Genomic DNA, 26,485 nt, shown 5'->3' with positions numbered 1-26,485 from the left:
GTCGTGATGCGGCTCATATGTCTTTCAATAGACTTCAACAACTTAATATGTTTATCAATAAACCTCAACAACTTATGTTTATCAAAACACTTCAACAACTTATGTCTATCAATTGACTTCAACAACAACTTAATACGTTTACCAATACACTTCAACAACTAATATAAGCAATGCATTACGGTCAACAAGAAAAATTCTAAGTGTTTTCGCTAATTAAACTTTTTGTTTACTGTAAGCAAAATATTTGTTCCATTGTAACGAAACCCATATTCATGTTTCGATTGCAACAAATGACGTGCGTGTTAATTGCGGCCTAATTTCTTTAGGGATTCTTATTTTCTCTATTGTACCAATAACTGTACTACATTTGTTTTAAACTGTCAATGCTATCAGGAATGCAATAGTTTTACCATACCTAGCCAAAACTCTCCGTCAACGTTCCCAAAGCCATTCTCATACTCAGTAAAGTTGCGATAAAAGTCCACTGACCCGTCTATTCGCCTATGAAATAGCTAGAAGAAACGCAAACAGGTTGAGCGCTTACGAATTATGTTTACAATTATTACTTAAAATTATTCTAAGTGTGTGGCTGTCTAACGTCAGTTTTATATAGCTAAGGGTTATATTTAACTTCAAAAAGAAAGATGGACAAAAGTCCTTTATCTTTAATTTGCGGTTAGGAACAGACCTTCTATAATTCTAGTCATTTATCTGCCCTATTACAATTGACTTATTGACTTCAATACGTGGTTGTACACTTTATTACATGCTTTTCTGTAGATACTGAAATCATTTCACAGTGAAATGATAAAATATAATATAATAATAAATATAAATAACCAAGCAGCCAGACTGTAATTCATTGCGGATGAAAGGTATCCATCATATGTTAGTGTGGAAATATCGTTATTAATACGAATATTAAAACCAAGCAATATACTCTGTGGAATTTTACAAAGAAATTATATCTAGAAATTGGAATAAAATGCAATTTGATATGACGTCTATTTGGCACTATTTGATTGGTTATTCGCACTGAACAAAAATATCACATCATGAGTAAAATGAATGTTATCATGTGAGTATGTGAGCCAGGAAAGAACAATTTCCAAATCAAACATTGGTTTATAAGAATGTACATACCGTCCAACCACCGCCTTCGGTTTCCATGTCACAATTCACGGTCAGAATCTTCCCAGATTCCCATAGTTCTATCTCATATTGTCCACTTTCCGCCTCAGGATTCTTATCAAGGATTTCTTTACAATCACTTGGTACTAGGCAAAGATCAAAACAGTAATTGTAACAAGAATGAATGATTCATGCAAGTGTTTTTACAATTAATTCCATAAATTGTGTAAATAAAAACATCAAAAGTGACGTTTATCTATTGCCATTTTTCTATACCCATGTTCCTTTTATGTGCAATGCATGATACAAATTTGTTTCCAAACTTTACATGTAAGTTATAAAACAATTGAAGGCAAAAATCAAGAAATTGCTTAAAATTGAAGAAATTAAGATGTTATTAAAGATTTTTTAGCTCACCTCTGAATAAATCTGTCATCAAAGAATATCATTTCATTTCGAAACGATAATAAAAACAATTTCATAAGAAATAAATAATTTAGCAATATATATGCTTAAATAAGCCAAAAAGGGAAGAAAGTTATCATCTTAAATTGCTAGTTTGTTTTTTTACAGTAATCATGATATTCTGAAAAATAATATACCGTTTGTAAGATCCTGTATTAATTCTAAAGAAATCATAGTGGCAATATACCTGTCTGTTTTCTTTTTTTCATTTTCAACCATTGGGAAAAATAACAAATTCAATAGCTTAAATTAAATAAAAAAATAATTGTCAAAAGACATCATCCAATATATCCTCCATTTTTAGGTTTATATATAAGAACAATTAGATAATAAAATATTAATTTATTTGCTTAAGCATTTCAAGTTCCAAAGTAAATGTTTTGAAAGACGATCTCGCCAGTAAGACAACTTTAATTCTGCCATCATGGCTAATTTAGATGAAGTATTAAGATAGGAGAAAAAGACAGCAAAAGACTGCCATTTTCCTGAAGCCTCACATTTCACCTCTTATAATCATATGGTTTTATCTAAACAATAGTTAATACTTCACAAAGGCCCATTTCAGAAGGATCAATATAACGATCTAGGTACAAATCGTGATCAAGTATCCTAAGTTATATCTATGTGAACATATAGTTCCTTGCTGGCAAAAGTGATAATTGTACAACGTTGTCTAGTATTCTGCTTTTGCTTCCTTTTTGCTACTTGTTATATTAATACGCAAACGTAGGGCAAATTTAACAAGTATCCTCGGTCTAGTGTAGAACATAGTTTTGCAGATGTCATGAAAGACAATACTGTTCAGGACATGGCATCTATCAAACATAAAATATTGCGAAAATATTTCTTAAAAAAACTATGCACAACATTTAATCAAATAGCAAATAAATACGTAAAAAAAAGTTTTTTACACACATATGTTTTTGCATACATGAAAAGTTTATGGTTAATTCTGAAACGAGTATATTATTGATATGAAAGTAAAAACGACGGATAAAGCAAAATGAACGTCGACGTATCCACAAAACTTCATATTTAAAGTCTCCAATACATGTACATGTATCTTGTTTTCAATCATTTCAAACAACAAAAGTTTTCCTTTTTTCGTTCAAAGATGGCGACGTTAGTCTAAAATTGTAGGATACGACACAGCTCTTAATGTAAGATTAGAGCTTAAACACCTTTCGGTCGTGCAAAAACATGTGTATATGAACGGAGAAGAAAACATGCATTAACAGAAAGATTCACGCGACCACGCACATTTGTTGCACATCTTTAATATGCGTGACTCGGGATGAAATATTTTAACAGCAAAATGCAACTGTGGTCCCAATAAACATGATTAATGCGTAAAACTTTAGTAAATTTGTAAACGATATTTAATATTTACCTAACACATAACCAATATACTCATCCTCCGTCACCATATTTTCCTTTGATGTCGTATTACATCCAACACATTTCATTTCCGACGGTTTGTAGAATGCAACAACGCACGTGGCATAGCGCGAACACTGAAGTGCGCATTGAATATTGCTCAGTACACTAAGTACACTGAAAACAGTATCGAACTCATGGCACGTTAACCCGCCTAATGTTTCATCTTTCCTAAAACTGATGAATTCAGCAGAGTAAAGTAGGCAAACCGAAATGCCCAGAGCAAATACGAAAAGAATATTAGCTGACGCCCTGTTGCTCATGATTCGACAACTACAAATATACAGAAGTCCGCGTCTGTTATAAGAAGAGATATTTCGTTACATACTGTCACTGCGCATGCGCATACTATGTTTTTGCGACAGTTCATCTCTCACTCGGGCATTTGTTGTGGCGCCATCTCACATTTGTTCTACTGCGCATGATAACTTTGCATGTCAATTATGGTTAATTTAGGCATCAATTATTCAAACATGATCTTTTTGTCTATCCTTTTAATTTCAGTTAGTTTATATATATTTTGAGTTAATTAAATGTTTGTCAATTCATTACTAATGTTTAATTTGTATAAAACGCCAGGTTGACAGAATGTCTCTAGCTGTCCTAGACGAGATATATTCAAATTAAAATCAGTCAGTATAGACAACAAGCTTGACTTTGCTAATGTTGGTATGATAGGAATCAAAGCTAATAATTATCAGTAGTGGCTTTAATGAAATATAAATTGATTACATGTTCATTCTGATAATAATAATAATAATAATAATAATAATAATAATAATAATAATAATAATAATAATAATAATAATAAAAATGTTCTAATGTATAACATTTTTGTATAGGATGGAAAAAACAACAAAAACAACAAAAAACAATAATAAGCAAATAGATTTCAGATTTTTAGTTTTTAGTTTGTACAAAGTTATTTTAGTTCGAGTATATTGGAACCCATATGCTTATTGAAACACTCTCGAATCCGTTCCTGGAACCAACCGGTACTAAGCAATGAATGTAAAGGTTCTTGCTCAAGGAAACAACAGTTTGCCACTGACATGGTTTGAACCCACGAGGTCAGCAATCCTTAAATTACCGATGCATTAATCACTCGGTCGAGCCGCCATATTAACAATAATGCCAAATCAGATTTGAAATCTTGTATATCTCAGTGTTTATTTAGATGGGTAAAGTTTTACATCGAAGTACAGATTACAAAAGTTTACGTCTAAAAAACTAATAAATCATTTTTAGGCAAGGTTTAAAATTGATATTTGGACTATTGACTATATGTTCTCGACGATTCAATCGAACTGTTTATAGAAAAGAATGACTTTTTTTTTAGTTTTTATAAATTTAAAGGGTACTTATGACAGCGTTGAACGGAAGAGACTATGGACAAATCAGTTTTAAGCAATATAAAGGGAATTGTTAGATGTTATAAAGATCATTTACAATAAAACCAACTCTTATGTATTTTGTGAACGTGAATAAATCGTTCCCTATTTTCTTTCTTCATACTTAAATTATCTGCAAGATTTATGCTAGAAATTAATTTCTTGCACGTTGTTAGATGTGATAGATACACTTTAGATAACAATGTTTTAAGTGTTGTTTAATTGATTGTCTTATTACACAAATTAGGCATAAAACGCAGTTATTCCATTTCAATCAGATTTACAAGTAGCTTTAAAATGACTATGTGTATAAAAAATAGTCCATAGAAATATAGTGTGATCAAAACAGATTAATGAGACAAAGATGTATTAAATTTTCAAAAGCTGAATTTCGAGCTGGACCTGAAATTCGAGCTAGCTCAAAGATCGAAATTCAGAATTTGAAAAATCCGAATATCGAGCTAGAGTTGAATTTCGAGCCAACTCAAAATCAAAATTCAATTTAAAAAAAACGAATTTCTACTTGGAGTAAAATTTTGAGCCAGCTCAAGATCGAAATTCAATATTTTCAAAAAAACCGAATTACTTACTGGAAATGAATTTCGAGCCAGCTCCAAAATCAAAATTCAAAATTTTTGAAGCCCAAATTTTGAGCTGGAAATGAATTTCGAGCCGTCCCGAAGGTCGAAATTTAAACATTTCAAAAGCCGAATTTCGAGCTGGAGTTGAATTTCGAGCCACCTCGAATATCGAAAAAAACTAGAATTTCGAGCTGGAGATGAATTTCAGACCGTTTCGAAGATAGATGTTCAAAATTTTCAAAATTTCGAATTTCGAGCTAGAGTTTAATTTCGAATCAGCTCGAAGTCCGAAACGGAATATTTGAAATAGCCGAATTTCGAGCTGGTGATGAATTTCGAGCTAAGTCAAAGATCGAGTTCAAAATTTTCAAAACCCGAATTTCGAGCTGGAGTTGAATTTTGAGCCAGCTCAAAGATCGAAAATATAAATTAAAAAAAAAATCGATTTAGAGTTTAATTTCGAGCTAGCTTGAAGACCAAAACTGAATATCTGAAATAGCCAAATTTCCAGCTGGAGATGAATTTCAAGCAAGGTCAAAGATCGAAATTCAAATTTCAAAACCCAAATTTCGACCTTTTAGTATCAATTTATTGCAACGAATCTTTTCAAAATGATTGTTTTTCAACGTTTAATTTTCTGTGAACAATTAATATTGACGTGTCCAAGTACGTTACATTCAAGTGCCACTAAATTTCCTTTAAAGCTCATTTTTTAACTTTTGTTTTTTTAAATAATCATTTATATGCCCTATTTTGGCATTTAATAGAATAACAATCTGAAAATGAATAAACAAAAATTCTTTAAAGATACAAATTTGACAGATGTTCTCTTTATAACTTTTTTACATCAAGTTTGGCTGTTTTTTTTCACTGTAGGACAGTCCCATTCAGGGAAATGTGAGTTAGGTTTTTGTCTGTACATGCTACGGACACTGTCTTAGGGTCTCTCGGTGTTTATGTATGTTCTGTTAACTGACCATATAATCAGTATACAATTGACATGTTAATAAAATCGGAAAATATTACAATTATTTAAAGCTTTACTATTTCATGACTTTCTGACAAATGTCGGATCAGACTATTTCTTTTCCCTTAAAGAGAAAGGGTTATTTAGAGTAACACCTTGGTTCTTTGTTTTTATAAACAAAATTCGTATTGCAGGAATACCAAATTTCGTAATTAAGTAATTTACGGACTTGTTATAAAAAAGGCCGTATTTTAGTAAAATACGGACCTGGTAAAACAAAGTTGCCCTTTATTACAAATGTACGAACTACAGTACATAAGTCATGTACGTATTGCATTATACTACATTTATTTCATGAATTCACAATTTGAACTTCAAGAATTCACGATTTAATCTTCACGACTTCAACGTTGTAAATTCGAAAAATCATTCCTATTTCTTAATAACTTTTAATTTCAAGTTGTTACAATTCAGAGGTACTTATTGGCTCGAAGATGAATTTATTATGATCTTTTACTTCTTTTGCTCGTTGCCAATTTGATTTGATTTAATAAATTTAATTTTGTATGGAAGTCACAAAAACTTCTTATCACAGATTTATATACAATGGATAAGAAGCTCCGGAATTATACGATAGTCAGATTTAGACCCACAATCCTTTGTGCCCTTCTGTGATAATCGGGTGTTCTTGCTAGTCTTCGATTTTTGCGCTCTCGTTAAACTTAGGCGATATCCGTGAATTATTGTTTACATTGCCAACAAGGTTTTTCATCGGAGAAATATTTCTGTGGAAAAGTGTGTGTTGTACGTTTTAGTTACATTTAAGGTTCCATGATAACCGCCATATGAACACACCTGCAGATGTTTCAAAATTCTAAATTTTACCAGTTCATGTTAAATGTTGAATTCTGCTTAAGCCGGTGCTAGGGGGCGTGGACGGTAACTTGCACTTTCCAGTACCGTCCATGAACAGGCTCAATCAAACCGAGCCTGCAACATGTTCAATTTTGCCGCGTTGGGCTTTCTTTAGGGATTCTTATTTCACTCTATTTTAGAATAAATTACTATTGCTTCTTATATAAGTATAAAATGTCTCGTATTTTTTGTCGATGTACCTCCGGGAATTCAATATAGCGGTTTTGTGGCTACTTAAACCCAGAATATATTAAATCTTTATTTAGCTCCATGCTACTTATTTTATATTTTGCTACATTAATGACATGTAAGTGCATGTTCAGCACTACTTTTGTAACTTGTGTAGCATGTTTCATGTTCCAAATCCATTATTAAAACATAATTTAACACGTGTTAGGCCTCTCTAAAGAATTAGAAAAAAAATTTTTTACAGAATGATATACATCTAATCATCTTTTGTATTTTACCCATCAACGGTTCGTATGTTTCCGTGAATTTTAATTTCCGTAGGTTTAGTACTTTTAACATCATTTTCCGTACCTTGTCTGAGTAAGCGACACTTTTAGATGGATTTATCGAAGATGTTATTACCTATCTCACTTTAACTATACATATATAACAGTGGGAACGTGGTATAAGGAGGAATACTTGTCGGAGATGTTAAATAGATTAGACTACATTTATTTGATAAAGCATACCTTCACAGTTACAACGACAATGTTACGTTATAAGCTGATACTTCAAAACACACGTTAAACTTTCCGTGTTGTACAATGTGCGTCGCCTTCAATTTAGTAAAAAAAAGTTTCTGATTTTGTTTCCACACACCTTTTCGTCACAATATTTGTCTAAATGAAGATTTTCCATCGCCGTGTGATTTGAGATATGTCCTGTATCGTTGTAGGTTCGAATCGCACCAGGAAGGTTCAAGACTTTTTTCAAGCGAGGGAGCTATTTAGCAAGATTATTGAAAGTTGCTGGCTTAACTCAGCCAGCCAACAAATGCCTGATATAATGTACAAAGGTGTACATTGAACCTGAAAAAATACTAAAGTCGTGTTAGGCCGTGTCTTCACCTATTCAAGTTTCTTACATGTCACATTTAGATAAGCTAAATAAATGTCCCTTTCAACATTTTTTCAGGCACAATTTTTACTGAAATGTCTCATTAAGATAGCCCAGAATTTATACCTTTGTCTTTGCAAGACTATCATGTTTCTGTAAAATATGTGAAAAAAGCGGGAAATGATGCAATTAGCGAAAGTTATTCACTAAATTAACAAGATCATTTTAAATCCATTTTGACTCTACTTGAAAAAGAGTTATTTTTTAGTTTTTTACAATGTATTTTTTTTTTTTTTTTTTTGCTCTTCTGTGTATCAGCGTATTGATTTGTTCCTTTGACCAAGACATTGTAATCATTTACTGAAATTCAAAGGGCATGTACACTGAATCAGTAACAAAAAGTCAGAAAATAATAAAAATTACAGCACTATCAAACCTTCGGGGCACATGTTCTGTGTCAAACTGGTGTTATCAGTGTCTTGACAGCCAACAACTTGTAGAAAAATAGAACGTATTCTCACTTTCTTGCAAGGAATTATCTTCTTGGATGTCACATAATTTCTCTTTAAAACTAATTCAAGTATGGTGTCTACACTATCCAATACAAGAGAATATGATACTTGCATTCAAGACTTGGATAGGTGTAGACGGGCTCTAAGTATAAATAGATACAGAGTACAACTAACGCAATTTCGGTTATCATTACATTATCTAGAAATTGCAAGTGGTAGGCACAATGGAGTTCCAATGTTAACAATGCAATATGCATGTCATCGACAATGAACTCCATTTTTACTTGTTCGTCCAAGATATAACCTTCGTAAGAAATTTTTGAAACCATATTTTTGCCGTTGGCCTACACTTCAAAAATGGAAACTTTAATGTTATCTTAAAATGAAAAAGAACTTAATAATTTGCCAAGCTATTTATATCTTTCACTTAAAGTAAGATACTCTGATTAACTTTAATTGTGAGATCTACATAAAGACATACCGTAAATAACATATTTGAATACATTTTGTGTGATTGTATTTTTTTACATATATATATAGACAAAAATAACAATTTACTAGTATTTCAGCATTAAGTATATATCTCTTATTGTTAATGAAAAATCTCACGAAAATCTTTTGTTAATAACTTCTTTAAAAACATTTTTATTTGTTTTATGAACAATTTATTGTAAAAATGTCTTACACTTTACCTATATATATATACTTTCAGTTTGAAACACCCGAGGCTAGTCTAAATCATTTTTCCTGTTTCGGCGCTTTATGATCTAAATTCTATTGGTGTGCAGCAAAACCAATTCTAACATAAAAAGTATCAAATATCACTTCCTCATCTAAAGATCTTTATAACACGCCGACCTTAAGGCCGGCGTGTGATATGGTGGTATACATGAGATAAAAATTCCACGGGGAAAATTGGCCTGTGTTTGACGTCATAAGGCCAAAACAAAATGATCTTGAGGATCTGGTAACATTCTGAAATACAAAAGGGTAGGTAGGTCGGAAAAACTTTTTCTTTTTTGATAAGTATTTTATAGAAATTTAACTGTATGTCAGAAACACTATATACGTGACTAAAGTTCTCGCTAAAGAAAAACACCATCCAATGAAAATTCGTTATTTACACCACATGGTTGACACACGTACCGGGGTTTGCCTAAAATACGAAAGTGACTTTTTTTGACGAAAGTGAGCGAAAGAGATTTTAAAAATATGAATTATAGCATTCTAATAATATTTTACAATTTAGATTGCAGACGAATAATATTAGAAATTCATTATATATATTATCAAAAATAACCATAATATTGATTTAATCGCCATTTATTTGCATAATTTCTACACACAAATTCTGAGATCTTCCTTTCGCTCACATTGAAAAACAGTGACTAATAAGATATAAAAAAAGCTTTTAAATTTATGCTAATACATGTAATATTGCAGTTTGTAGATTTATATTAACTGCAATTATTAAAATTTATTGTCAAAAATAATCATTATGATGATTTATACACCATTTTTTGCATGATATTTATAATCAAAATCAGCGATCTTCCTTTCGCTCACTCTGAAAAATACGAAAGTGACTTATAAAATATTAAATATAGTATTTTAATTGAAATTTATAAGAATTTTGCAGTTTGTAGACGTATTTTTCATAAATGATTGATATTTTTCTTTCCAAAATAATGATTATCATGATTTAATATTAAATGATTTGCATAATTTCTATACTGTATACAAGTTCAGAGATCTTCCTTTCGCTCACAGAGAACAATACGAAAGTGATTTATTCGGACTACTGTAAGCGAGAGGAAATGAAAGTAAAAATATACAATGTAGCGTTTAAATTGAATTTGCAGTTTGTAGACGTACGTTATGAAAACTAAATTTGTTTTTGTTGATTTTTTTTAAATCATTAAGATTATGTAATCTTCATTTACTTGCCTTATGTTTATACATTAGCTGAGACATCTATCTTCCTTTCTCTCATTGTGAACCTGACGAAAGTGACTTATTGAATATCAAATATAGCGTTAAAATAGACTTTAATATTAATATTGCAGTTGAAGAAAGTACAGTATAAATACGTTACATTTATATACTTTATACAAGTATTAATGTATTATAAAGATCATTATGCAACGATTTTCAGAGAAACCATACTACTATTTCAAATTATATTATCACAATTCAACAACATTGTCACTGTATAGCCATGTAGATTATCTTGCCTGATTATTTACGTGCAAACACGTGTTGTCATAACATTTTCACACCCACTTAAATCGACAATAATCACGCGTTAATCCTACGTGTATGATGTTTAATGGCGATGAAAGAAAACTTCAAAGTCAGTGTACAGTATATTAAATTTTAAAAATCCAACTTTTGTCCTATGATCATTAAAGTTTGTGGGGAAGTTGATCATCATTCACAGATGACCCCTATTGATTTTAAAATCAGAAGGTCAAAGGTCACTAAGAGAATGTATGAAGGGGATATTTCGTGTTCTACGAACTTTTGTTCATGATATACACACAGTGCAATTCTTATGATCTCGTGTACATAACATTTTCATGTATGAACGCAACAACACGTAACTATGCAAGATCAAAGGAAGTTAGAATTCCTTTTCTCCTGCATTAGATTTGGAACTTACTTACTTTTTATACTGTATACATATTTCAGAAGTTATTTAACTTCAATTACTGACTTTAACAAAAATTCTACTGCCGGCGTATAAATATTAACCTTGTATTTAAGATTTGAAAAACATATGTAGCTATATCTCATGCTAAAAGCTGAAAGTACATAGCTAACACGTGTAAAATAGGTTAACCCGGAAATTATAGGTAATTTTTGATTTAATGTTATTTGGGGTTTTTTTTTTTGTTTTTTTTTTTTCTCATATATTATCTTATCTAAAAGTTCTGTAAATACATAAGAATTATATTTTATAATGTACATGCAGTATTATCATAAAATGGGTAATCAGGACAATATTTTATTACAGAACGTTAAAAAGTTTTAATCTAAATGAACATTGTTATATTGAGTAAATACAAACTGTAATGTCAGTGTGTAATTTTAAAATCTTTATCTACTAAATTGGTATTAATGCTTTGCCTAGATTTCCAGATTGAAATGTGAGACAATTCACCAAATTGAAGATAAATGATAATTATAAAATAACAAAAAATTGGACTGTTAAACTGGATGAACTAGTATTAAGATATTGTGATTTTATAATATATTGTAATTGCAATATTGCCCGTAACCTATTGTATGAAGAGTGAAACATGTCTTTTAAAGGATTTATCATCAACATATGATTACATACGTTATGTTAATTTGAAGATGACACATGCGGCTGTATTCGGATGTCTTCTGGCAACATCTTGGTCATTTAATATCATGGACCTCAAATGGGAATTATACAACTCATCGTATGGCAAACACTTTGATCCTCACGTTAAGGAAATATGTTCGATCTATATCCATAAATATTGGAGTCAAAGGCGTCAAACTTAGGTTACCGAATGCAAATGGTTTCATCTTGTGAACAAGTATCAATGAAAGACACTTCGTATTATCTTCAGGCGCGTGTGTCATTTCGAATTCAGTTTATGTTGTAATATTATAATTTCCATGTAAATCTAATAAATATGTTATTTGATACAACTTCATTCGCATCTGACTTCAGACTTGTGAATTTGATTTTATCAATTTTCTTTAACGCGACCTGATGATCTATCAGAATTATAATGTTTAGAAATTTCGGACAGCGCATATTTCGGATAGAACGTTTTAAAAATGATTATCAGTGTGTTTTATTTCAATACATTTTTCTTCTAACTGAAAATATTATTTATGATGATTATTTTTATCTTTATAAAGCATTTACAGTCAAGTTGTATAACCAATTTAAATTGTCATAAAATTTAATGAAATATTTTGCTCGTGTTGATATTTAGACTGAGGACAGTGATGAGGTGAAAGACGTCAGTATCCGATGCACAAGCATGACATGAAAAAACTGCTGCAATATCGTTTTGGTAAGAAATATAACTTAAGACTATATTAATGAAAAAATAAATATTCTTGTATTACATAATGTTCTCGTTTTTGTAAATAATTACAGTGTAGTTAAAACATGTTCAGAAAATGGTTAAAAGTACTTAGTCACTATCATATTTGTTTCTAAAGATCAGCTGTCAAAATAAATCTACAATGTATATAAACTAGGACACCAAGAAGTGTTTCTTCCTTTTCAACATTAATTTCTATTCATGACAATACTTAATTAAGATATGAAAATGATTGCAATTTATAGCTGACTCATCATTGCTTTCAACTCATGAAATATTTTCTTTATATTCAGCTATGTGATTTCATGGTTTGATCTTGTGTACTTGGTGTCCTTATATACATTGTAATTTTCAAAAAATAATTAATTTGCAATTACCTGAACCATCATTTCTTCTCTTTTAGCAGTTAGTAAAGTTATTTTGATTTAGTATTTTGTATGGAATACTACTTTTTAAAATGTTGCTACTTTCATGATGAATAATTTTATTTACTGCACTTCTTTCTTCAGGTTATAAGCATGTGATATGCTCTAAAACCATTATTTAAATACCATAAAAGTCATCTCAAAGAAAAACTTGTTTCTGAGGCATGATGTTTAAAATACCTTCCACTTATAGCATTTCACTGCTCTTAGAAAAGCCAAGGTTTGCATTGTACACGGCAGGTAGTAATAGCAGAGTAAAACAATATAAATGCAATTCATCTGTGTTGAGTATTCTATAGCAAAACACTAGCTTGCTAGCCCCTGAAAGCCAAAGTATGTGTCTTAATTACAAAATTGGAGAAGACTTGCAACTCTGCCTTCCTGGAAAGATTTAAGTGCCAGATGAGCATTTATTACATACCAAATACTTCTTTGTCTTTCAAATTACCTGTTTTATAATGTATTGAACCTGTTGGCATTTGACCAAAAGTAAATTATCTATACAAAACATGCAAAAACTTAGGGTTTGCACTTGAAACAAAATAATTACATCACTGATACATTAATATTCCCAATTGGAACTGTTTCAAAATTGCCAATGTTTTCAAAAAAATAATGATTTTAACTTCTTTCCATGTACATAAATGTAAATGTTGTCATTGAAACTTCTGAAGAGCTTTCAAGAACTATTTATCAATATTATTTGGATAGTGTCTTTTTTAATTTCAGGACAGACAAAATTGAAATGACATGTATTCTATTTACTACAGACAATGCTTGTTATTCAAGCAATCTCGCCTTTGCCGTCAGAGAGTTTAAGTACACACTTATTTTGCAGATGAACCTTTGTGATCAAGCATTGCTATAAATATATATGCCAAATAGTAGAAACAAACAAACAGTTCATAAGTTTGATAAATTTTTATATTTACACAATTTATAGTGCACTGCCTTAAAAATTTATCACACTGATTTTCCAGTGGAAGGGTAACTTTACACTGTGAATGTCTACTGATACAAGAATAAGAATATTTCCTTTTACAAATGTAAAAACTTTGAAAATTTACATGAACAAAGTATCATAGTTATAAATCATATTCTTATTGAGACATGTTCAGCTTGATATCAAAGCTTTGAATGGAAATGTGAAAGCTTATCAATAATTACACTCACAATATTAGTAGAAGAAGATATATATTATTTTTGTTTTCTTTACATCATAGTCATTTGTCCATAATGACATATGCCTATACTGTGATTCCATGAAAATCTTTATAGCTGGTGTGTTTTCTTCTTTGGTATATATAGAGTATCTTGTTTCAATACTTAAAACTGCAATGAAATTTGTAAATTTCACTCTGTTTCCATCATTGTGACATTAGCAGGTTAACCAGATTATGGTATCATAGTGTCAAACACTATTAAATCATACTCTTTTTAACATTAAGATTGTTGTGCTGCATGTCATTCAGCTTCTTCTGGAAAGTACATTCGACTATTCTCAGTGGCTTATATTTAACTAATATATCACTGTAACTGTATTCTCTCTGAAATTATTCTCAAATTAAGGAACTGGATGATGGAAGTTGCAATAATAATAATAATAATAATAATAATAAGCTTGTCATGATTGACAGAAAATTTCATATATGAAGCAAATAAACATTAAAGATAAACAACAACTCATAATATATAACTGTCAAAAATACTTATCTTCTTCAATGTGAATAATGACTGTTTTTCATGTTTTATTTACTTATCAATTATCCAAAAATAATTAAAATATTTTGATAATTGTTTTTATTACATGCTTTTCGGTGGTTTATAGAAACTGGTAATTTCACGGTTTGAAACAGTGAAATTATCAATTTGATAATTACACTGTTTTGAATTTAAGCCCCGTACGTTGTTTCAGTGAAATACCAGCGTGCACAGTACTGGGAACCAACTTAATGACGTGACGTCGTAAAGGACGTCACGATGTTTTATTATTTGGCGCGCTTTTCATTCAGTACTAGGTTAAATGTCTTTTTAAAACGTTTCTTTGCATAATTATGATAAAAAGAAAATTTGTTTAGTTTAGTGTAAGATCGAAATATATTCCACCTTGTGAACACCAAAATTTCATATTTCACTCGTGGCTGCGCCGCTCGTGATATATACCTTTTGGTGCTCACTCGGTGAAATATATTCCGATCCTACACTAAACTAAACAAAAATCCTCTATATCTTTCCAATCTCCTATGTGTTTCTTTCTTTTCGGGGGAAGGGTTTTAGTTATGTATTTTTTTCTATGGACCCCATTGGAAATAAGCTGTTAGCTTAATGGGCTATCCATTGGTGCATAGTACATCTTATAATGTTTTTATAAGAAAAGTGTGCTCTTTTATGCTGTTTTGTGATCTCATTTAATATATATATATATAAATATAATAAATTGGAGAAAATAAACGTTCATACAGTGCTAAAGTATAAATACCCAAGTACTTTCGGCGTATACTGTATGAACGTTTATTTTCTCCAAATTTATTGTTATTTTTTCCACGTTCTTGTATCCTTCTTGGGATCCAGTGTTTTTGAAAGGTATTTTGTAGATGCAAATATTTTTCACAAACCTATAGATATATATATATATATATTTTATGAACTTTTATGATTTTATTTTTGTATCATGTGCTTTGTTCCTGAATTTATAAATAAAATAAATACATAATAATAAATAATCAATTATTTTACAAGTATATACCTTCCAATTACTGATATTTCAGGATCATAGGCAGTGCAAACAGTTAATTAATGGTCTATTGTGAACTGCTATATATCTTATACTTGTCATATACCTCCCTGTCTAGTGTCTACACATCCGAAATTGTTTATTCAAATATTATATTTTTCATTAATCATAATTTGCTAGGTACCATATTTACATGTATATATATGAAAATGAAAGAGAATATCAGTGTTAGTGCCTTGCCCAAGAAGATACTATTCTCCATATTAAGAAATGGAACAAAACTATTAAACATTGCATATTTGTATGATCTATCCATCTATTTTAATCATTAAAACCCTTAATTGGGACCTAGGGTTTATTATACGAATATATTTTTTTTATTCAACTTTATAAATCCCTCGGTTTTCCGTCAGATAATTGACCTACCTGCATTTTTCGACCCGTGCTTGCAATTACTTCATGTCTAAAGAGGACCGAATCAGATTTCACTTCTCTATCTCTCGATTTTTTCGAGGTTACCTTTATGCGTAACGGTAAATACGTCTTCCGATGTACCCGGAAGTGGAAAATCGAAAGTGAAAGTAAACGAGACTAACAGGCCCTATAAGAAAGTACATTACAAGTTACATGTACGTTACACCTAAATAAGACCTCTCTTTAACTTTGTTAAGGCTTTAAAATAATTATATCGTAGACGTGATTTTCCATATCATTTGCTGAGGAGCCATGTAATTGTTATTTACGGATTTCCTTATTCACTTACTCCCTATGGTGCTACGAACTCTTGTTTAACAAATGAAGAAATCAATGAAGTTGATTTGTCACTGTTTACAGGAAATGTATTCAATGCTGTTGTTTAAAAGAATCTAAGCAAATGATTTGATTTCAATATTTTATTACTTAGCTACTGGCGAACAATGGAATAACAAAATAATGTTGTTTCACTTCTCGCAATGCATATTGATTTAATATCGTGGTGACATTTTCAAACCAACCAGGGTGCAATGATGAATGTGCAAGACCAGTTTAAATATTTTGTTTTTGTTTTAGATCATTGAAATATGAATGGTAGCCCATTGAGACATGTTCGCACACTAAGCAATATAGCTTTTAAAACTTTCTGCACGATTTACCATCAAATTTCCATAATAATTTCAATAATTTATCAACGAACAAAAGTGTTCTATCAAGTAACTGTTCTATGATAAAAGGCCTACTCATTTATCTAAATATTATTTTTACCTGGGATTGCCAATGCAAGGTTTATTGTCTGAATGCGTATAATATTCTAACTAAAACAATACACGTAGTGCCAGTATAATCATAAATCTTGATAAATAATTCAGTGAATTCTCAAATGTTCGTTGTTAATCATTTCAAGTTGGCATATACCATTGTAAAAGAATAAATGCAAATCTTGCGCTTAATAAATAATGCAACACTTTGTTTGAAAATTTTCTGCGTACTTCGTCATATGATAATAATATTATGGCTGAGCATCAATTTTAAATTTTACGTCAAATTGTTTGAAAAAGAAATCTAATACTCTGTCATGATTTGCTAAAAATTTCAAGAGAAAAATAGACAATATAAGTTTTACACTGTCACTGATATATCGGGATAAAGAACTAAAGAATTCAAATTTGTAAAACCTGTTGATGGGGCAAGGTTTTGTAACTAATGACTGTAAACTCGGTATTTTCATAGAAGAGAATAAAAAACGCTAGAAATTGAACACACTATTTAAGAATGACTAATCTGAAACGAAACTTAATGTCATTTATCAAATGCAAATCAAGATAAAAACAAATATCTACAAGAAATGGGAATGAAAAGCTTCATAATACTGGGAAGAAAGAATTTATTTCTTGACAGTTGCGATTGGTAATCTCATTATAGTACGATAGAACTGGGATGTAAACGGAAGGAAACAATACAGCTATGGGAAATTGGATGTCGTCTATTCAAAGCCGAATCTGTAAGATTTATGTTAGGATCTAGACATTTAGATTTAATTGTTAAAAATGTATAAGCAACGGTATGACCTCAAATGAATCTTACACTGTCATAATGAATTTCTTGGGGTTCATGTAACTCTATAAGGATATGTATTTAGTAACTATTTACACATGCATGAAATCAAAAGATATACCTAAAGTAGTTTTACAAATTTTTATAATGTTTGGCATTGTGGCAATCGCAGAAATCATGTAAAATTTTAGATAAATAATAAGACACATATATAATTGAAATTATTTAGAACATAAATAAAAAGTGAAATATCAAAACACATGTTTGATTTCTCATGTTCGGTTTGTAAGTTAATTTAGAGTTAATAACATAACGAGAAAAGAGAATCAAACGTTAATTGATTGATACGATCAGTATATAATTTCCATGTTATAATTATTGATGTATTCATGAACAATGTATACCATGTTTAGCATTTAATTTTGAAACAGGAACTAAATACCAATTCTCTGTCCAGATTAAAGTAATAACAATCTATTTAAGTATATAAATACATGGCACTTGATGGTACAAAACGAGAAACATTATCAGAAAATTATTGTCATAATTGAAACTACAACAAATAAAAAAAGAATATAATAAAAATTAAACTAAGTATGACTATAAAATAAAATATTTCTGACAAAAAGACAGAATTAAACCCATGTGACAGTAAAATAAAAAAAAAAAACATTTTTGAAAGACTTGATATAAAAGATAAAATGAAAAGATGTATGTATATGCATTTGTATATTGTGAAAAAAAATTATCCGAATGTTATGCAAATCATTTGGCTGAATATGTGGCTGAGAATGTGATTAATTCATTGGCTGAAAAGTACAGAATTCTCTGAATAATCATGGGACGTAAATAAATATGAGCCGCGCCATGAAAAAACCTTCGTAGTGCGTTTGCGACCAGCATTGATCCAGATCAGCATGTGCATCCGCACAGTCTGATCAGGATCCATGCTTTTCGCATACAAACCCTTTTACAAGTAGAGAAACTAAAACCGAACATCATACATCCTGATCAGATTTCGCGGATGCGCAGGCTGGTCTGGATCCATGCTGGTCGCAAACACATTATGTTGGTTTTGTCATGACTTGGCTCAATCATAACGACTCAGTCTATATAATTGCCCCAATGGTGATAATGCTTTATATTAGATTAGATTAGATATCTATTAAGGTTAAAACACTTTACCAATTAATGGATGATCTATAACATTATTTCAGCTACGATTATGTATTTCAAATACAAGTACTTGTTGCAGTTTCCATGACATAATTGTTTTGTTTGTGTTCTGCACCTTTTCTGATTTCCCCGAGAACATGAGCGTCAAACAGGATACAACAAAACGGGAACAAAAGTCTAGTTTTCTAAAGAGCTTATTTTTTATTCATGTAAAACAAATGAACTGAAAATTAACTTGAAAATTAAAACTCTTTTTGCCATGTTCTTCATAACTTATTAATCATGCTTGCGAGGCTTAGTTAAACATTTGTTATAGATTAGAAATTCATCGCAGGCTGAGTGCCCTCTACTCTACAAAGTGCTGTTGCCAAAACACGTGTCAAGTAAATTATTTACTTTGGGTAGTATTGTACTCAAATGACAGTTAATTTCAGTAATATTGGGTTTTATTTATAAAGAGCTTTTTTATCTGATTTATTTCCTTCATTTCAAGTGACAGTTAATTCTAGTAATATTTGATTTTTATTTTTTAACTGTTTTTTCTTTCTTTATTTCATATTAACGTTACATCTAATCTTTGAAGTTCTTTTTTTTTTGTTACTTCTTGTACTCAAAAATAGAATTTAGTTAAGTTTAGTTAAGTGAATGTTAAAAGCGTTTGCAATGCGACATCAAGGCATCACAAAGTAAGGTGATAGAGGACATTTTAAATGCATTATTAATAAAAATTTCAGAACAATTAAATATAAAACGATTTTTAGTAACTTGTGATTAACAACAAGTTACTTCTGGTACGGAATAAATGAAGATTTGGCAGGAAAATGTCGAATTTATGTCGTTACAATGAAATGAAAAAAAAAACTGTACTAAAACAGGTATACATGTAATACGAAGTGAGCCAGAAAAAGTGGCGACAGCGGTTTCGTCAGCCAAAATTAATTGATATTTTTGTATTCATTAGTGTTCCTAGTTATTAAAATAGTATCTGTCTTAATGAAGACTTAAACAATATCTAACATTTCAATATCCACTGTCTAGATCAGTCGTTGGTTTTATTTTAATCTATTATAAGAGATGATCTATTCATTGTGTTTGTTCTTTCAGTCGAAGGCCGTCTAAAGTCAGTTGGATTTCTTCAATTTGGCCTTTTTCAACTTGGGTTGTTCAAGTATTCCTACTTGAATACTGTCTAATCACTCTAAGGATATGTTGCCTGCTTTTTAAATTGTCTTTTGACGTCTTATCTGTGATATGCAGGCTTCTTCATAACCTCAGATCCCCTTTCAAAATCCCATTTTATCTAGTTCCGCCCATTGTTTTCTCGATTAGGGCACACGCATTTTTTAATTGGGGACCATACGCCGCTTTTCATTGAATGGCACTTCTGTGTCACATTGAAGGTTCCATGATAACCGCCGTATGAACACATCTGCGGATGTTTCTAAATTCAAAATTTCACCATTTTCGTGTTTAAATGTTGAATTCTGCTTAAGCCGGTGCTAGGGGGCGTGGACGGTAACTTGCACTTTCCAGTACCGTCCATGAACAGGCTCAATCAAACTGAGCCTGCAACATTTTCAATTTTGCCGTGTTGGGCTTTCTTTAGGGATTCTGTTTTTCTCTATTGTAAAATGTACAGGAAAGAAAGGAATATAAGAAATATTTTCATTGGTCATTTTATAATTACAAACTGAAATCTGCCAATCTCGTTGGTCATTTTAAAATAAAATTTAAAGGAGAGCTATTGCCATTATAAAATAAAATGTAATAGATAGTTTAAAAAGAAAATGTACTGGATAGTAAATTGATCTAGTTCTGTTTTACCGTACATCCTCCAACCAAACATTTTACACGGTGTTTAGATCTCAATACATTTTGTAGTGAAAAGCATAAGAACTTACTGTGTTTATTTTACACAAGAACTTACTGAATTACTTATATGCCGTGACCAAAATAACGACAAAACTTGAATTAACCAGTCTAACTTTAGCACATTTTTTAAAAAAGATACTTCTTGTTTCTGTTGTTTTACTTTATATTTTTCTTCAGACTTTGGCACGTGCATGTTCAAATCATGATTGTAAGGCAGATCAATTATGTTTGCAACGTGGGAATAGCGACTTTCTGGTAGTAAATAAAGGTAACGTGCATTCTAAATATAATTATGGTTGTTTATCACATACCCGTGCCGTTTTTGCGACTCCGTAAAAATAATATTGCACGGCCGTGCATATATTTTGACGTGAATTCATTTGCATTATACGAACATAGCGTTTAGACGCTCTAAAAGTAAGCGCTTTACTATAGGCGCGTCAATGAAAAATGGTTACTTTTCAATTCAAATGGTCTTTATATTTGGTATGTGATAAATACAATATTAAATTCGTGTAAGTTGATTACTGAATTTATTGAACTCGTTCAAGAAACGAATATTATGCACACCAGAGGCTCGCATTATATAAATATTCAAATCGTTCAATAGATTCAGTATTAAACTTACATTCATTCAATATCCTCTATTTATGAAGGCTCTTGATAACAGAGATATATCGCGCCAAGCCTAACGTCTCTTTACCGAGGAAAAAGCTTGTTTTTTTCGCCAACGCAAACAGAGATCCGTAGATACAAGTCCGACTCGTTGTGCCGCTCCACCCTTTGTATTTGTATCAATGTATTATCGTATTTCATAGCAGAAATGAATGTTTACCCGTAGTAATATATTATTCTGATTTATTGTATTTACACATTCAAGTGTATATTACATTTGAACACGATTATTTACATATTTGATTTCCATTCTTACCCGAAAACGGTGATATATAATATGTATCGATATGTAAAAATATGGCATTTCATTGTACAAAACGAGAAACAATATCACATAATTATTGTCATGAGTAAAATTACAACAAATAGAAAAAAACATAATAACAAGTAAATAACAATTAAACTAAGTATGACTATAAAATAAAATATTTCTGACAAGAACAGTTAAATAAAAAACACATTTGAAACATTTTATATAAAAGATATAAAAAATCTTATTTATAAGATGAAAAATATGTACCAGGACATGTATTCATATACACAATATGGCAAACAAGTGTAAATGCACTTGTTTACATTGAAGTAAAGGATGTATAATGAAATGTTCTTGCAAGGATCAATAACTTTGTACTACAGTAAAATAAATATAGGAGACTAAAATGTGCAATCCAAAAAGTAAATAATTGAGATAGCATGGCATGGAAAGAAAACTTTGTACACTAGTTAAGATATGTTTTGACAGGACACCTTTGACTGTTGCATATTGGTCGAATTTTGTATATCTTCTGGTTGTTTATTCCAGCGGGAACAACCATTGTAGGAACAATTATAGGAATTTTGAAGCAAGACCATTTATTAAACCTGGTATTATGATTATGTACAGAACGGGCTGAAATAAAATTCAAATAAAAGGGGCATAATTTGTATGTATTTAAAAAAAAAATGATTAAAAGTATTTGCTCGACTCTGCCTGAAACAGGTAACCAGAATAACTGCTGAAAGTGCTTTAAATTAACGAGACGTCTTTGATCAAGTTTAATTACAAACCTTTTTATCTTATTCTGAGTAGCTTGGAGCCTGTTTTGAAGATTCTGAGAAATGCCCAACAGAGCAAATGACATTGAATTAAAGGCATTACTGACATTTTCTTGGTATAAAAAGATAAAAACTTTTATTTTCCTTAAGGAAATTTTAGTATTGCATTTTTTTTCTCAATGACTGATGTTGTTGCATTGCAGGTTAATTAGTTATACATTGGTTTGCAATCAACTAACCAGTTATTAACTTGTTTAATGTCGTTTGTTAGCAAACATTCAATTTCACATTTACATTTACTAGAAACTAATATCTGCGTACAGTAAAACTTTGTTTTTACAACACCTGCAATTGTTTACATAAATCAAAAGGAGCAGCGGACGAAGAATGGAGCCTTGGGGTACGCCACATTTATTTCTGCAATTTTCTGAAATGATGAATAAGTGCCGTATATACCTAAACATTAATGTCAACCTAATAAATAAGAAGAATGGAACAATCTGGCAACATCTTGACTCAAACCCAACATTTTTAATTTGTCTTAAAGAAAAGTGTGAACAACAGTGTCGAAAGCTTTCTGCAAATCTAATAGAACCACGCTAACATAAAAACCTTTATCTAAATTATACCTTATATAATCAGATAGATTAAACATGTATATGTAGAAAACGAACTTCTTTAACCAGACGAAACTCATATAATAAAGTTTTATTTGCTTAAACAATTTTCAAGCTGATCATAAGTATACAATTTAAAAAAATAAATAAATTCGAAAAATTATTCTAACAGTCATGAATTATATATAATTGCTTTTGATCATGCCACGGATTCCCGTATACATGAGACCTGTGCAAAGCAAACATCCTTTTAGCATGAATAAATTAAACATTTAAATGTTGCGCTTCAGAGTTGAGTTTACATTTATCATCGAATCTTAGTTTGGAAGATTTTATTCTATTATTATAAAGATTTCATTGCCGGTTCTACAGAAGGCCACTATGAAAAGGTTACACTGTATATGTAAAATATACAGTACAGACCAATTGCCCAATTTTCAAAGTATGCTTTTTTAAAACGTCTGTATGTTTCATTATAATTATGTTTTAAAAAGAAGGAGATAAATACAAATATTCAAAGATCGATTGATTTCATACCTGATTTCATCGAGTCTGTTTTAAGCGGCCTTTACGCTCCCTAGCACAGATGTAAGCAGTATTTATTCCATTTCATATTGATTAGCACACGTCCACTTAATTAAAACACATTTTTAATTGCAGCCATTGAAATAATTATTGTACAGAAATGATTGATTACCATTTATTTTTACGTAAAACATGGCATTTAGTTAGAAAAGTCAAGCCGGTGATATATAAGTTGTCAGCTGTAACAATGTTATGATTATAAATAAACAAGTCATATACAAAACATTTATTTGTTTTATAAAAAATTCATGAGTAATTTCCTAGTAAAATTCAAAATTTAAATTGATTTCAGCATTCATATACTTTAGGTGAAAACCCATTTAATGCATCGATTGTAGTTTAATTTTCATTTCTATTGTTATAACATGGTGGATACAGTTACACATTCAGTTAATATGAGCCGCTTTAGCTACATGTGTGACGTTTTGATTACATAAATACCGTTTAAATTACTTATGTACCGTTTATCATACATCTGGTCCTTTTAATTACATATTACAATTGTGTCGTTTAAGATACATATGTACAATTTTAGTTGCATTTGTGCCGTTTAAGTTTCAAATGTACCGTTTTGGTAACATATGTACCGTTTTAGATACAAATATACCGGTTTAGATACATATGTGCCGTTTATAGTACATAAGTATCGTTTAAATGTACAATTTATGTAACATTTGGACATTTTAATTACATATTACAATTCTGTCGCTTAAGTGCCATATTACCATTTTTTTAGTTGCATATGTGCCGTTTAAGTTTCAAATGCACCGTTTTAGTTACATATGTATCGTTTTAGATACAAATGTATCGATTTAGATATAAATGTGTCGTTTATAGAACATAAATGTCGTTTCAGCTACATATGTGCAGTTTATATTGCATAAGTATCGTTTTAGCTACGTGTGTGCCGTTAAAACTACATAAGTGTCGTTTCAGCTACAGATCAACCGTTTAAGATACATATCTGCCGTTTAGGCTACATATAAATACCGTTTAATTTAATATGTACATTCTTAATTTTATATGTACCATTTTAGTAACATATGTTCCGTTTTTTCTTTTGTACATATCACCGTTTTAGCTTAACATGTACCGTACCGTTTAAGTTACAAATGTACCGTTGTAGTTACATATGTACCGTTGCAGCTACATATTTACCATTTTAGTCACACATATACCATTTTACATATATACTTTTTTCTCTTTACATGGGAATCATGAACGCTTTAGCTACATATTTATGGTTTAGTTATATATGTACCGTTTTAGTTACATATATACCGTTTTAGATTACATAGTTACATATGTGTGGTTTTAATTACATCTTTTTTACGTTATAAGTAATATAATGTTATAATTTTATACATGCTATAACATCATATGCTCTTTACAGAAAAATAAGAATTATATATTTTTTCCAAAACACATCTCTTATTGATAAATGAATTAACGTGTTATTAGAACTTCAGTGAGACAAATCTTCAATGTATTATTTATAAAATAAGTAATATATTATCTGAATTTCAATTTTTTGTTACAGCTAGGCGAAAGCATGGGTCAAAGTGCCATTTTTTAAATATACAGGGGAGACTAATCCATATCCAGCTTTAACTACTTATAAGTATTGTTATCTCCCTTTTTACAAGCAAACGGTCTTGAAAGTTATAGTAAATGATTATTTTATTCAGTTTTAAGTTGTAATAATGTTCCGATAAACAAATCATTCTCCTGCATAACAATGGAATACAACTGACTAAGACCAAACGGTATATGCATGAAATAAGGACTTTGTGTTCTAATTACTTATTTTCTACACTAATGGTTTAAAGGCACATTATGCCTTAGAAATACATTCTGTTAATTTTTCAGATAAGGCAACCACAATGTATTAGTTCTATAACGTTTATGTAATAGTTTTAGAGCATATAAGCTACGTATCATTTGAAGAAAGTAGATCTGAATGTGAAATTATATGTTATGAAATAGCAAAATGTAAACAAAGAAGTGTTTTGACTTCCATTCAAAATGAAAAATACCTATGTTATGACAAATTGCAAAAAAAAGAAACAGAAGACAAATAGCATACAGATACTTGGCCAATGAGTATTTTTTTGGGATATATAGCAGGACAGCAAAATTAAAAATGAAAAAAAAATGAAAAAACAAGTATTTGTGAGGCATAATGTGTCTTTGATAAAATACATTGCTTCAATCGTGAAGCTATGACTTTGTATAAAGAAAGAGGTGCGACTTTTATATATAATTGAAATAAATTGAAAACTTGACGCATTGTTATTTTATTATGAGTTGAGGCAAGTTTATTTTCTTCTAATAAATTAACTGTATTTATGTTATTTGTTTATTTGTAATATAGTAATTTAAGGGAAAGTGAATTGTTCAAATTGTTGCTATAATTATTGCTACAGTTAGCTCCCTTGTGTTTTTACATTATTATCTGTGTGTCCTATTTCGAATATATACGAAAATACAAATTGATCTTCATTTAAAACTGTACTGTTATGTTGGATTCAATTGGTAAAAGAAAGGCAGATTTTCTCTCAGAACTAGGATTTGTCAGTGAGATGTTGATATCAACTCATAAACTTAGTATTTATTAGTATTACTCACATTATTTATATACTTTGTCTTATTGAAGAAAGCATTTCAAAGCTATTCAAATATATCAAGCGCTAAGCTTGTGTAGGTCATGTGTGTACAAATCAGATATTATTTAAATCTGAATTCGTGTGTATTCATGAGAGTTTTGCTGTGCATTATTG

The 26,485-nt window shown here is 30.3% G+C and overlaps 1 protein-coding gene across 2 annotated transcripts in view; it reads right to left on the bottom strand.

The window, feature by feature from the left end:
- LOC132727015 (ficolin-2-like) overlaps nt 1–23,930 on the bottom strand; it is a 29,880-nt gene extending 5,950 nt beyond the window's left edge. Inside the window, exons 1-3 of one of the 2 annotated variants that reach the window (XM_060712429.1) lie at nt 23,658–23,930; nt 1,144–1,277; nt 416–512 (exon numbers count right to left, since the gene is read on the bottom strand). In XM_060712429.1, the coding sequence (XP_060568412.1) occupies nt 416–512; nt 1,144–1,277; nt 23,658–23,667 (241 nt within the window). In that variant the 5' untranslated portion in view covers nt 23,668–23,930. Of the gene's footprint in view, nt 1–415; nt 513–1,143; nt 1,278–2,986; nt 3,644–23,657 lie in introns of those variants that run through there. The other variant, XM_060712428.1, reaches the window with a different exon arrangement.
- Between the last annotated feature and the right edge of the window lie 2,555 nt (nt 23,931–26,485).

Source organism: Ruditapes philippinarum, unplaced genomic scaffold (assembly GCF_026571515.1).
Source record: "Ruditapes philippinarum isolate M1 unplaced genomic scaffold, ASM2657151v2 ctg1995_1_1_1_1, whole genome shotgun sequence".
Lineage (NCBI taxonomy): Eukaryota > Metazoa > Mollusca > Bivalvia > Venerida > Veneridae > Ruditapes > Ruditapes philippinarum.
The sequence above is the reverse complement of the archived record's forward strand: the minus strand, read 5'-3'. Positions and strand labels throughout refer to the sequence as shown.